Raw genomic sequence first — 15731 nt, 5'->3', positions numbered from 1 at the left:
ACAAATTGAACAAAACCTCCATTAGCCTCCCTAATGCCACGTCATTTCTTTATCCCGGTTTCTGTAGCAAGCATTGATCCCTCAAGAAAAATACACCACACACATTCTGCTTCGATATGGGCATGGTTCCCACCACCCTTCTTGTCATATACTTCCCCATAGCTCGCTTTCAAGCTTTCTCCACTTCTTTTGCTTCCTTCTAAACAAACTCTTTCAACAAAAGTCGTCCTCCCTTCACTTGTGCTAGCTGCAGTTCCTTGCACATAGTCATACTGCAAACAAGGGTTGCGTAGCATCTCCTACACTAATCACCTGCCTCCAGCCATTCTTCTCAATCACAAAACCCACACCAGGCTCTGCGTAAATAAGAACCAGAGTCATTCCACCCATCCACTCAGGTTTAACTAGACCCCTCATTATCCACATTGTTTCTTCCTTGGTTCCAAGCAACATAGCCCACTACCTCATCACAAACGAAATATTGACATTAACCCCATATCATTGATCACTTTCCATGAATTCATCGCCAAAAAGCTCCTCCAATATCTGCATAAGCCTAATATCTTTATAAGGAAAAATCCCCTTCATCTTGCAATAATCAATTTTGTGCATAGTCTTTAATGAAAAATTCACTTCCATGGCTTCTAGCGGACTCCTAACCTCCCTGTCCTTCAAACCCATAGGAAATAAATGAGTTGAAAACCCTATAAAAACAATTTAACTCCTCTACACAAATCTAGAGGCTTCGATGAAATATGGTCCTCGTATCTTGTCATTATGGCCTAGGTACTCTCACACAAGAGCAATACACACCACCTTCCCCAAAGCCTACCAACATATTTGTCGTCATCGTTACTTAATAAGATGTGAACAACTAGTAGGAATTAATGCCTTCATCATTCCCAAATTAATAACCAAAATTTTATAAAAAAGAGATGATAGTTGGCGCATACAAACTGGGGTATACAAATATAAAGGAATTAATTCTCTTCTTACTCACAATCCAAAAGGTTGCCATCCAAGATGCTAAATCCCTCCATAATCTCCTGATGTCCCATGTCTTTTAATTTAACTGCTACATTATACATTATGTATGTTCCATATTCTTTTCTCACTTAACATGTGAATTTTGAAGTCCTCAAACTCACCTTATAAGAATCTTAGGGTCTTCACATACTTTTTTAAATACCAGACTTGCGATTCTCCCTTGCAAAGGGCCATAATTGTAAGAAAACAATCTCCTTCCAAATAGGGTTTTTTCGCTCCTAACTGCCTTGTCTTGTGCACTGCTACAAATGCACCTTACATTTATGCTTCATTGTTAGTTCCTTCAATCAACCTCTTGGCCCCAATTGCCAAGGTATCACCTTTGTTGTCTTTGAAAATAAATTTTGCACCACTTGGTACCAGATTGCTTTTTGAGACCCCAACAAAATCCGCCTTTACCTAATCATCCTCCAGAGGAGGCCAACTATTAGCCACAAACTCAAATGAAGGATGCTCCCTTCTAAGCCCCTAAATAGGCCTATCGAACATTGTTATGAAGATGGATATTAGCATAATTAGGTTGCAACAAAAGAGATTCCTTTGGAAAAAATAAAGCAAAGTGAAGAAGATGATTTTCTAATAAAGATTGTAGTAGTGGAGATAGAGTGGAATGCCTTGGTTGGAGATAAAAAAAGTGAACCACTTACATGTCTTGTTCAAGGCATGCAAGAAGCAAACAAAGTTGAAGATGTAGAAGAGGCTGATCGAGGACCTAGTAAGGATGACCCTATCCTTGGAGAAGAGATCACTTTGAGTGAAGGGAATGACTTACCTAAGGAAGTTCTAGTCCTAGCACAAGGTAGTAAAGGAGATGTTGTAGTTGATAAGGTAAATATTTATGAATCATGGGATGTTAAATTTGATATGAATTTGTATATGGAAGTGAATAAGGAAGATGTTGATTTGCATGTTTTGGTTCAAGAACATTTTGCTAGTGATGTGTGGTATGCCAAGAAAAATTTAAATGGTGTTGTAAAGTTTAATGTAAGTGCATTATGGTGGAGGTGGTCAAATCACAATGGGTTGCGTCCCATAATATTGGAGGAAAATGAGACTTGCACTTGGAGGAGGTTGGTGTAGAGAAGCATTGTCCATGAAGGATACTTTTTTGTGGCTAGGTGTTGGAAGAGAAGAAAAAAAAAATATATATATATATATATATATATAAGAGCTACCAATATTAGTGGTGGAGTTTGTTAAGGATTGTTGGTAGTCTAAAAGGGTGGTAACTATCACTCAACTTCATTTTTTGTGAATCCATATTTACAAAACTTTTCCTACCCCAAGTGTTTGATGCAGGAGCATCTAGGGTGTCAGAGCAATCTTGCATCATCCAAAAAAATTGAGAAAAATTTTGAGAAATAACAAAGGCAAAAAAGAAAAAAAGAAAAAAAAAGAGGACAAATTAGGAAAAAACTAAGAGGAAAAAGGTAAAAGGGGAAAAGGAGGAAAAAGAAAAGAGTTTGAAAAAAAACTATTTACTCTTTTGCATTTTTTCATTTATCAAGGTGCATAGGTGACATTTTAGAAGTTTGTGGAAAGCTCCCTATTTAAAAAAATGCTCAAGGCATTTCTTAAGTTACATCACACTTTTAATATTTGTAGCAAGTTAGTTGCACCTTGTCTAGTGGTTAAGTCTAATCTGTTTTCTTATTAGCCCACGAACGCAATGTATGTTTTTGAATGGCCCACATGGTGTGGTGCTTAATTGTAATTGGGTGAGCATTTAATATTTGTAGCTATGGTTATCGAAATCCTAATTAGGGCTAATATGGTCTAATCTTGACCCTTCAAATCAATCTTGGCCATTCATTATAATTGAGCCCCTATATAAAGGTTTTCACACATCATTTGTAGAGTTGTTGGAGTGGTTGGGGGTTGGAGTATTGTAAGATCCTCAAGAAGAAAGGAATTACATCATGAAGAAGCACTAAGCTTGTAAGCTCTAGTTTACATATTTGAAAGCCAACTTGGCTGGTATTTGTATTAGTGGTGAAATATTTGATTCCAATGGAATAATAAAGATTCAACATTTTCTCTTGCATTTCTCAAGTTGTTCTTGGAATATTGTTGGGTTATTTTTGAAGAGTGTTTATAATGATCTCATATTGTGAGAAGTTTTAAGGATCTCAGCCTTAAGTATTTGGAAGCAAGGATTTTCAAGTATTATGAATGTCTGCTTTGTGAAACATTTCTATTTTCTCTGTGTTGTTATGTCTTTGGCTATGAGTTGGAAAGGGTGGTGTGGCCCTTCATCAAGTGGTATCAGAACATATATTGAATGTGAAAGGAAGTTACCCCTCCATCATCAATAATTAATGTTCATAACATAGCGTGTTATGTTTCATTTTGGGTATCATTTCTTTGTATTCCTCTTTGCTGTATCATTTCTTTGTATTCCTCTTTGCTGGATGATAAGTTTTCAGCTGTCTCACATTGAACTTGAGTAGGTAATGATTTATTAGGACAAAATTGTCCCTTTTCTTTGGGTGCACCTTGCGAGCATGTGAGAGTTTGGCAATGGTTAAAGCCACTATTCAAAGATCCGAAAATGAATATTTGGTGGCACCTTATGTTGCTGATTGACTCACCAAGTAGCTGGACCGGGTTGGAGATTGTTAGCAGCTTGTGAAAGTCAACCCATGAATCGGCCCTGTCATATTTGGATGCCTAGTTAGTGCTGGTCAAATTTCTAAGCAATCTATTACAATTTATGGTGATCATATCAGGTCTGCAAATTAATAGTTCAGTCTGATTTCTATAATACTGTCCATTAATATCTGTTTTGCAATGCTTGAAAAAGTTCTATGAAGTTCGAATGAAGTCTACAGGTTATCAGAAGTTGAACTATATTTTCTATGATATGTTGCAAGTATCGTGCTTTATGTTTGGTTTTCCTCTATTAAAAGCAATCAGAAAGTTTCAATCGGCAAACATGCTTTGTTAGTTCATAAACTTGCATACAAATACTTCTTAAAAAAACACTGCTCAAATTTATTAATCGATTATTTTTTAGTTGTAACATGATTCGTGATAGTTCTATCACAAGATACTAAAAACAAGACTATGTTTGTGATGACTGGGTTTGAGTTGTGCATTTTTTTAAATGGATGCTTTATCTCATGACGTTTTCAGCCGAAAGTTTGACATTGATAAGTGTCTTCCTAATAAATATGAATTCTAAAAAGAGTCTAGTGCAGACGTTATAACACAGAAACCTTTAGTGCTGACAGACAAAGGATACACATCATGATATATAGCTTTACCTTCTGTTAGATCTGGAATGTGTTTGGCTGTCCGATATTTCTGTAGATTAACACAGAAAAATTTATGCTCCTTAAAAGGAGAACCCTCTAGCAAACAAATTTCCACATGTACGATAATCATCATTTCAGACAACAAACCTGCAAGTGGCTTTTCACATGATCTGCTTTCAAGCCCTCCACCTTCATAATTCCTAAAACACCTGTTGGTGTCGCTTCTACAAGCCAGATATGATTCGTCAGTAGACTAGCTTTCAACTTCATTACTAACGAAAAATATCATAAATGGTACCGTTGACAACATAAGATGCCAATTACTCACTACTGGCACCTCCTAGCTCCATAACAGCTTCCACAAATCTTTGATGTAGTTCTGGAGTCCATCTCAACCGTTGCCTGGTAGAAGTCCCAGTTCCAGAGGATGTTGAACTTGAAGCTAATTGATTTCCTCCCGCAGGCGCAAGCAACTCCTGAGGGAGCTGCCTCTGAGATAAAACCGAGTCTATGTTTGACAAATTTTGAGCCTGATCTATTGTCTATTAAGAAATTGAAATTTTACCAAAAGAAATCAGTTTCTGAAGCTCAAATAAGCTGTAGCAGGAAGCAACTAATTCAAATTGAGTGAAGTATGAGTAAGTACAGCCAGTCCGGTCAGCTCAACATGAAGCATTATATAGATTATAGGGAAAGGATACCTACATTCAAGCCAGGACCTTCACCACCTTCCACGAGAAGGTAGTTAAGCCAAGTAGCAGCCGAAGAGTCCTCCTCAGCAACCGGTTGGTGCGCCCATTCTGACCAGTCTGCAGGCTCATTATGATCGCCAACAACCAGTCCACTATTAACAGTGCTTTGATCATACTGACTACATCCAGACTCAGCCTCGGGGAAGTTAAAAAAATCTTCCACCCGATTTCCAGAATCTGTATCGCGAAATCTCCGTTGCATATAAACCCCACTAAACATAGACTCAGAAAATGCATATTCACGGGGCAACATCACAGAAGGGTCCGGTGAAGAATCTGATGGATGAGCAAGGAAACTGGGGGCAACAGTTGTATGTTGATGTTGTGAGAATGAGGAGGGAGAGAAATGCAAATCAGTACTAAGTGTTGCAGAAGCGGAGCAACCGTTGTCAGCATCAATAAAATTTGTTACCGAAGAGAGATTTGGGGACACGGGTGCAGAGTTCAGTTTCTCCTTTTATGTGGATAATAAAAACGGCGAACGGGATTTTTTAACGCTAAAATCCCCTGTTTCCGAAGAGTTGGACGATACTGCCTGGAAGGGAAGCTGTTGAGCAGAAATCAGATAATTAGGCTTCCCAGACTTAAATATTTGATGACCAACAAGGGTAGGAACACTTTTGACAGCATCTGTGGGTTCTACAATGAACCCTTCAAGCTGCACACTATCCAATTTCCAAGAGCTCATCAATTCTGCCAATAACGAAACAATTTGTCAGCAATCTTAATCTCAAATATCTTTCTTCTACAAAATCTAACAGCTTGCCAAAAAAATTCTGCACCCAGAACCTTGATTTCGTTTTTAAAACGCACCATAAACGACTGAAACTCAGTAAGTAGAGTTTCTCCTGTGACTCGTCATTCACAACTCACCTTTCACATTACTGTTTTTGCTTACAAGTTCAACAAATCCCAAAAAGCTTTAAAACAGCATCCTTTGAATCCTTAAATCACCAACATTGAGCGCATATTTTTATTTTAGAATTTGTCTTTTTCTAAATAGCCCCCTCGCAATTATCAACGACTGCATCACCTATGCATGCTATCTAATGCTTGTTAATTAGTCCTATGCCTGTCACGGAGAGCGGAGTTCATCAAACCAATAAAATATGTATGTTAAAAAATCTTACCTCCTTGTAGCTATTTAAGGACATTTTATGTTTAAATTTAAGCAATTAGGAGCTGTTATTACTTAGGAGTTCAAAATAAGAAATTTAGGACCTGTAGGATCCGTTTGGTTGCTGGAATAGGAATAGAAAATTTGGAATACGTTTTCTATTTTTTCTTTGGTTTAATAAAAATATATATTCCTATTTTACCTCTAAAATGAGCTTATACCCATTCCAAAAGATAGTTGTTAATGGAATAGTCATTCCTATTACCAATATTGCATTCCTATTCTCCATTCAAATCAACCAAAATGAGAGTTGGAAATAAGGAGTGACACATATTGTTAACTATATATATATTCATTAAATTGCTATTTTTATTTTATTTTAAATTAAAAGTTAAATAATTACTATTGATTGAAATAAGTTGAATAGTGGTTAATTACTATTGATTGAAATAAGTTGAAGATAAAGGTTTGGGAATGTGCCCTTAGTGTCTAAGATCTACACATTAGTTGAAGATAAAGGTTGTTGGCTATGAGACAAGTTAAATGAATATGTTTATGTGCTTTTTAATTTTCAAGTGTGTTATATTTATACTGTAGACACCTAGAATCTTTTAGAAAATAAAATATTTTTATTTTCTGAAAAAGTTTCTGATGACATCATCATTTATTAATTAATTAATTATTTTATTTATTTATTTATTTTTATGTCATTAAATCTCTTTATCTTAATTAAAAATATTTAATTAAGAAATCCCTCCCAAAAATGTTTAAATCTTATTTAAACATTATTTCTTTATTTATTAATTATTTAATTAATAAATTAACCAAAAATTTTAAAATAAATAATTTATTTAATTTTTTCTCAAAACTTGGCCAATTTCCTTAAGATCACTAACCTCTTTCAAAATCTTCTAATCCTTCTTTAATTTTGATTAAAGATTAATCCCATCATTTCCTACCCCTAATCCCAACTCAAAATATTTAATTAAGATTAAATATTAATCCTCATGTTTATTAAAAATGTTTTAATAAATATCTCCTAAACCCAAACCTTTGAAATAAATAAACTTTATTTATCCTCATCCTAGGAAGTTCTAGACTCTTCTAGAAGGTCTTCATCCTCATCCTAAGCCTATCTCGAATCCTCCATTTAACCTAATCCACCCCATCCACCCATACTAACCAAACTTAGCTACTAACTCACCCACCCTCATTAAATGACATCCACTTGCCCATCTCTAACATCCCTAATCTAATCCTAAACCACCTCTAATCCTACCCTTAATCATTTGCACAATCCTAAACAAGCTTAAGACTTTCCTAAGCCAAGCCAAAGTCTTCCCTCAAAATATCCCAACCACCAAGCCATAAATGCTCTTACAAAGCCATAAATGACTCTTACAAGCCCATTCATTGCTCTTACAAGCCATTATGAAGGTCTTTATGAGCTTTGAGCCTCCTTTGTTGACCCCTCAACCCCTCTTGCTCTAACCAATGACCTTCTCTGATTGGTTGTAAGGAAGCACAATCCATGTGCTCTCCTCTCATGCAATTTGAGCCCTCCATAAGCTTTTCCCCATCCTTGCATCTTAGCCTTCAAACCCTCAAGCCCTTAGCCTATAAATTGGATTTAGTAAAGTTATCATGCTAGTTTGAGAAACAAAGCCATCAACCATACCCTCATAATGCCAAATTGAGAGCTCACAAGGCTACCAATTTGCCATTATCCATTTTCATTGAAGCAATTGAGCAAGCAAGTGAGCATACATCATAAATCTATCAAATAGACTCATCCCTAAAACAAGAAAGGCCTCATTGAGAGAACCTCTTAATGGTTCATATTCTCAATTGAGGGTTTGTCTTTGTCTAGCATATATGTTATGCTTTTTAAGTTTGTAAATGCTTTTGATTCCTTAATTTAGTATTTCTTGCATGCTTATTTCTCATATGCATATACTACATCTAGGTGCATTCTAGTTACACCATAGATAATGTCTAGATAAAGGTGAACCTAACTATTATAAATATGATACCATTTTATTAAAATGGTACTTAAATGAAAAGAATGTGCAAAAGTCATCTTGATAGTATTATATATTTGTCAATGACTAATAATCACTAAATATATAAAAAGAATTTTATTAGTGATTATTATTTATGATATATATGAATTAATCTTAAAATATTAAATATTTAAATATTAAATAATGTAAATTAATTTAAAAGTCTAAAACATATGGAATAGCTTTACAATAAAAAAAAACTTTTAGAACTTATGAAAATGGTGAAAAGAGATTGAGTGTTCTAGAAAAATAAATTGAGACATAAATATGGGTCCAATACTTATTGTTTTTGTGCAAAAAGATGATAATATGTTGGTACAAATGCATGCTACTATGTCATAAAGAGAAAATGGGCATAGTTTATTCCCTATGATTAGAACCTTAGACAAAAGTGGTTGCAATTTGAGGTCTTGCTAGATCATATAGTTTCACCATCATACATACATTAAGATTTAACAGTATAGAATCATTAAATGGGAAAAACAAGACAGAAAATGAAAAATCATAGAATTTAGTGGGGAAAGCCCTTTAGTGTGAAAAAGATTCATGCGCCAAAAAACAAAAACTCATTGTACTATTCAACAGCAAAATGTAGTTATTATACAATCTTATTAGAAAATGCAAAAGGTATGTTGGGAAAACCCTTTTTGATAAAAAACCCCACACCAAGGATTTTGGCCTCATTGAAATACTTTTTCAAAATCATGCAAAAAAAAGAAATAAAACTATACAACCACTTATCACAAAATTGCATCTTAGTGGAAAACTTTTGCATTTTTTTCCCCAAAACACCCTTCCTTGTAACATAGGGTACAACCTCTCTTTCTTCTAAGTACTATTTGCACCCAACTTCCCATTGGGCCCTACCATTAAAACCTATGCTCTTTGGAAGTTCTTATAATATAATATTTTAATTCATTAAAATGATAACACGTGACCAATTAAAAAATAAAAATAAACAAACTCACTTGGGAATCCTAAGGCTAAGGCACCTTAATCCCAATATTCTCCCACTTAACAAAGACCTTATAAGAGTCACTAGAAATGTTAAGATTTACATTGTTAAGAGTCACCTAATAATAATAAAATTATCATAGGCATCCATGAAACCACATAGATGCCAAGACATGCTCCTGCGCTCCATTAAGACACCTGCAAAAGCATCAAATATATCCACCATCTTAGGCAACAATCGTATAATCTTCCAAAATGTCACATGTAGAAGAAAAGGAAACAAATCAAGGTAAATATGAACCAATCTGGAAAGAACACAAGTAAAATATCCAAATGACATCAAGAGCTATAAGACTACCACCACTCTTCTTACAAGCTATATAGAAGCATCAATAATGTCAACTTGAAAGCCCACAATTATGAAGTAGTCTTCTAGAAAAGAAGATAAAACACTACCCAAAACAGCAATCAAATTGATTGCTCCCATCCAATTGATAAACCCACACAATTGAAAATACTATCCATAGAAAATGTTAATTCAACTAATCATTCATATCACAAACGTATACAGCATCAAAAAACTCATGCCATCAATATAACCAACCTATAAATTACAACCTCGAGCTCCATCTATAAACCAAACAATGAAGACCAAACACAAACAAAAACCCCAATATGCATGGATAATGTCAAATCTAATAGACCAAAGGAAATACCTAGAAAATTTAGCCATGTACTGTCAAGCATCATCCACCCACATATGCAAATACTATAATAAAATTACTGCAAGAAATAACTCTCTCAATTGGTCTCCATAGTCCTCTCATACTCTCTACACCCAACTAAAGAAAGAGATGCAAGAATCTTCATGTCATCATCCATGAACCAAATGATAACACATGATCACAAGCTAGTGATTCGTACAACTCTACATAAAACCTCATATCTAATGTCAAGTGGATCCAAACATACAAGAAGATCACTACGACTAAAGAGAGAAACTATAAAACATAAACATATAGCACATCATTCACAAACACCTCTAAATGTTAGCTATGCCAAGTATTATATCCTTCACAACCCCAAGAGAAAGGCCACAACTATTGGAATATTAGGAAAGGTAGGATGTTGAGAGGGGGAGGTGAATCAGTATCCTCAAAAACTTTTAATCTTTAAACAATGTTAGTATTCTCCTTCCTATCTCTGTCACTCGGTAATCACATAACATTTACTACAATGCTTGTAAATGAAAATAGCTTTATCTAGTCTAAATTGCATCAACCATGTAAACATAAACATAAAACCATAATACATAACACTCTCATTTGGTCATGCAAAAACCCTTGGTTAGAGGGAATTTTGCGGTGGCGATGGTACCCACAATCCAACACTACTGTAGTAAGAGGGTGTCTAGTTAGGGCTACAATGTTTTATCACTTTTTGTGACTTACTCTATTAGGAGTATACAATTAGATTTGCTAGGATCTACCTTTCACAAGGATTCCACAACACTCTTCTAAGTGTGTACTCGATTAAGAGATTTACATAAAAGATTGTTAGGTCCACCTTTTTCAAGGATTTAGAACTATTATAGTGATTAGAATGTAGCATCATAGCAACTTACTTTGCTTGATCAAATCCCTCTTATATTCACTGATATATCACCTTGTGTGATTGATTCTTCAATTCCTTTCAACTCTTTCTTAATCTCTGAACTTCTGATATACTTTGTATCTTACTCTATCATTTGATCTCCTTCCTCACTTCAATACATCTCTCAATAGCAGCAACAACCTTAAAATTGTTCTTGATGGGTTCTTTTATAATTTCCTTTTGTGTCATCGATTTCTAACCTAATTAGGGTTTAGGAACTTTCAAGAATACAACATTGATCGAAATCAACAATCTAGAACAATCCATTATTTCATTCCTTTTCCATTCCTCGTTCTTATTGGACTTTTTTGTCTTGTAATCACAAAATAATCAATTCACATTCTTCAAGAAATCTTTGCAAATATTTACTTCAAACTATGTAAACCATTTTTCCAGTTAGTTTGATTGTGTCTCATCAAATTTTGTGCCCATTCAAACTTTTATATTGCTTTTGTTTCACTTGGTAAGTGCTCTATTATTCCTGTTGGCATCCAGTGTAATACGTGCTCGATTATAACAGTGTAGCTCAATGATCTCTTTTCTCAATGATTTTTGTTTAGCTCGGTGAGGTCTTGTTTGACTTGGTGATCTCTTTTGTTCGATGTGTATAGAAATACTCAGTAAGTACAGAGCTCAGGTATAACTGTAGAACTCATTCATCTCCTCCTTCATTGCTCAATCAATGATGTAACTCAATTACTATGCTCTCTTTCACTTTTTTTTTGACACTAATTGGCAATATGATTATTATGGAATTAATGTTCATCCCCTTTGACATTAACGACAAAGACACTATGTAGAGAAATGATTATAACTCCTCCTATACATATGCTTCCTCTATTTGTTTTCCAAATCTTTTTCAAAAACTATTTTTGTTTGTTTTTGTTCAAGGGGGGAATGACACCAATGATAACAATGCAAACAAGACTAGGCAAGTTGAACACTTTCTCCCTAAGCCATTTAATACAAGAGAAAAAGGGGCTCCCAAAGATAACTCTCGATAAGCCTTAAATTTGTTTAGAAAAACCCCAAAGAGGATAAAGGGATGCCAATGCAAAATCTAGAAACTCATCAAGGAAGTACACTAGCGAGTTCTTTCTCATGCAATGTAAACAACATATATGACAAATATAGATCTGAAATACACACAAATAGCCCAATGGAGATCTAAAAGTAAATGTATGCTAAGAGGGAAAATAAATGATAAGGTACTCACCTCAAAATGTGAAGAGGAAGATGTAATTTAGCTTCAAAAATCGCAGATTTGAATTGGTTTTGAACTTTCAACCGTAGATTTTGGAATAAAATGATGAAAGGAATGAAACCTATAAATATCCCTGAAAACAAAAATTGAAGAACTAGGTTGACTTGGGAAGATGTCTTACGATCAAGTTGACGTAATCTAATGACCTAAAACTAACTTCTCCAAAAAGCTCCCAGAAAGTAGGTTCCAAATTTGTAAACCTTTCGTTGATATCTTGCAAATTTGTAACAAGTTTTGTGTGTGTGGGTGGCTATATAGGGATTTTCCTTAGCCAACCCCCTGTTTTGGTGATTTTCACCTCCACCAATAGTTGTTAGGAAAAATGTCATGTTTATGTGTGTAACCCTAGTTTTTTAGATCTAGAATGCAAATATGCTAAGAATCTACTCTATGAATGAAACCCTAGCATGTAAGTGTGCATGTATATAGAATGTATGTAAATGTATGAAGGTGCAAAGGATCATAACTGAATCATAATATAGAAATCATGCCAAGCTCCCAAGGTTAAAGTACTCTAACCATCTTCGAGATCCCTTTGCAACTTCATGTTTGATATATTTGCCTTTGAATGTTTGATTAAGAATAATAACCTCACTTGCAATGAAGAATAAGAAATTAGCCTTTCTTTCACCTTTTAATTTCTCTAAGTTAGATTGGGATGTGCACAAGTTATTTCTCCTTGATCCTCGCATACCATGTCATGTACAAATGAGGGATTGAATGCCTTCTTATAGGAGATTTCATGAAATTACTCTGCAAGCGCCAACTACACAAGCAAGATTTTAACGAGAGAGTTAAACTTTTCCAAACCCTTAATTAACAAAAATCCTGGGACTAGGTCTACCTCCATCGACTTAGTCCAAAAAGTTGACCTTTAGGGTCTTTGTGTCTAGGTTTCAGACTAGTAAGGGTCAAACATGGAATTAGAGGGTCAAACTGTCATTCAGAGATCCACTCTGGGATTTTGAGATCCTAGAAAGAGAGAATACTCACAAATTAGGTCCTAGTATAGCAAATATGTGAAGGAGCGAAATCAAGGAGGATTTCTTAGGTCCTACCTCAATTTCACCTAGAAGATGAAGGAGAAATGAGGTGAAGTGTGTCCTTAAGGTGTGAATATGAAATGCAAACACACTATAAAGGAGCTAAAAGGTTTTAAATTGAAGTGCATCCAATTTAAGATGGTACATTTAGCCCCCACTTTAGCAAGATATGACACTACGTGCATATGCAAGCTAAAGTAAAAAAACATAATTATAACTTGTAAAAAGGATATAGCAAAGTCCATATGTGCAAATTCTACAAAAAAAATTAGTAACTACATCTCGCAAAACCACAAGATAGTAAGAATAAAAAATCACCCAGGAATTACTATAGAGGATGGTGAATCTCACGAATATCCATGCCCCTCCTTATTTTGACTTGCTTATTAGAAAAGAAGAAACAAGGGGTCACACTAAACATAGTGAATTATAGATAAAAGATAATGAGAAGAATCTACCAAAAAACTACTAGATGAACTCTAAATGCTTTAAGAGGGTCTTGGAAGATTAGGTAACTGAATCACTATTCCAACACTTGGCACGATGAAGAAAACAAATTTATTAAACTCAAGATATGATGGAAAGAGTGAATATGTGTATTACTTGCAAAATAGGGTTTTCTAAAACATATTCAAAATGTAACCTAATTTATATAGATATAAGCTTGTGTTACCTTTTGAAAGATCATTTATTACTAGTGGTTGAAGGAGAGAAGAAGAAGGAAGAAGGGTGTTGAAGATGAAGCCTCTATAGCCCACACGGATGGAGGTACTTTGATAGGACAGGCTGAATGATTCTACACTTGAGGAGGTAAGCATCAGATCCATTATTTCAAGTCTTTCTTCACATTTATGCTTTTGTTGATGTAGATTGTAGATGTAGAGGTGATTTCTAAGATCCAAAGGATGAGATCAAGCTAGTCCTAAGGAAATTTGACCTAGTCCTCAGGAGATCTAGGTGGTCCCAGGGTCATGTTGATCTAGCCCAGAGGTAGGTTGACCTAGTCCTTAGAAGGTCGACCTAGTCTAGATGTAGACTAGGTAGGTTGCATTGATTTACTGAACTAGTAGATCTCTTGTTTGATGCTTGTATAAGTTCCACCAATCATGAGAGAGCACTACATGTTGGATGTGTTGATATATATCTAAGAGCACATCTAGGATCTAGGAGTAGCAGATGTCCAAATACTCAGGGACACAAGGTTATACTAGGTAGCACAACAACCATAGGTGAGATTTTACAGGGGTAAGCTACTAACACCAATGGAGAGATGGGATGATACTACATGCTCATTCCACTTACCAGTGAGAGAGATCACAATCACCTTGGAGTATTTTCACCAAATTGTGTGCTTGCTAGTTTGTGGAATGAGAGTGAGACCTCAAAGATACAGATTACATATAGAGATAGGCACAAATTTTGAGAACTGCATGGGCATACTATACAAAGATAGAGAGAGACCAGACTAGGTATGCCTAAACAACATCATCCTAGGGTGGGCACCTCTACTTAGGAAGATTATGCTATTTTCTAGTGCCACTACTGTCATACCCGACACAAAGGGTATGATATTCCTAACTCCTCTAGCACATATAGTTAGGCATATGGAGAGAGAGAGTCAACAATTTATGCATGAGGAGAGAGCATGATAGCACATATGTATAATGAGCTAGGGAAGCTTGTAAGATGTCAATGACTGAGTCTTACAACATGTATAGTCTTATAGGTGTGGGCTTTCGTGCACTTCACATGCACCAATCCATTTGTTTTCCCAACTACGATACCAACAGAGTCACTATGAGTATATGTTTACGCACTTAGTCATTCTTGGCATTTTGGAGATATATTATACTTGAGGATCATATTTGACCGGTTACAATCTACTGATGTTACTTGGGGACCATGGCTAGACTTAGCAGTACAACTAATATAGATGTAGAGGTAGAGGGTATTAGAGGGCAGATGCGAGTAAATAGTGGTACCCTATTATTATGATAAAATATTATGGCAATTTGGTCTTCAACATGGTTCTCCTCCATCTATGCCTCGATATTCATACAGAGCTAGATACAAAGATACCTCTGAGACTAGACATCAACTGACAGTCGATGATGTGATATTGATAGATACTAAGAATCTAGGCAACACAGAGGTGGTCCCTTCATTGGAGGATGCAAGAGTATTAAGATACTATCTATGGTATTTCTGTGTTGAGGGGGTGAGATCCATTTTCCCAAATGACTACCCTATAAGATATTTGGGTCTATATTTTTAGAGCATCATGAGGAGACATGGATGAGAGTGACAATGATGATGATGAGGCTCCACCCAAGGGGGAGATGATGGATGATGAGGGTGGGGTGGACACATCAGTAGCAGGTGGGAGAGCACAATAGAGGATTTCATCTCCTATAGCAACCAAAATACTATGATCCTACACTCTAGGAGGTTAGATCGAGACCTCTCCTTCTAGGATTAGATAGGAAGAACATGAAGAGTCAAGTTGACCACCCCCATCTACCCATATCTGAGACATAGATCCTAAGCTCCAAGAATGAGATCTAGGTATGAAGAATGATAT

General features: G+C 35.4%; 1 protein-coding gene across 4 annotated transcripts in view; it reads right to left on the bottom strand.

Moving 5' to 3' along the window:
* The window catches only part of LOC149572885 (protein PHR1-LIKE 1-like), a 71949-nt gene extending 65775 nt beyond the window's left edge, over positions 1–6174 (bottom strand). The window contains exons 1-5 of one of the 4 annotated variants that reach the window (XM_089813987.1): positions 5870–6174; positions 5010–5749; positions 4633–4846; positions 4452–4528; positions 4314–4353 (exon numbers count right to left, since the gene is read on the bottom strand). In XM_089813987.1, the coding sequence (XP_089670113.1) occupies positions 4314–4353; positions 4452–4528; positions 4633–4846; positions 5010–5309 (631 nt within the window). In that variant the 5' untranslated portion in view covers positions 5310–5749; positions 5870–6174. Of the gene's footprint in view, positions 1–4313; positions 4354–4451; positions 4529–4632; positions 4847–5005; positions 5750–5845 lie in introns of all 4 variants that reach the window. The other 3 variants (XM_089813990.1, XM_089813988.1, XM_089813989.1) reach the window with 3 other exon arrangements.
* Positions 6175–15731: the final 9557 nt, after the last annotated feature.

Source organism: Cupressus sempervirens, chromosome 2, assembly GCF_028749045.1.
Source record: "Cupressus sempervirens isolate cs-2001-9-10 chromosome 2, ASM2874904v1, whole genome shotgun sequence".
Taxonomy (NCBI): Eukaryota; Viridiplantae; Streptophyta; class Pinopsida; order Cupressales; family Cupressaceae; genus Cupressus; species Cupressus sempervirens.
Note: the sequence above shows the minus strand (reverse complement) of the source record. Positions and strands in the feature narration are given on the sequence as shown.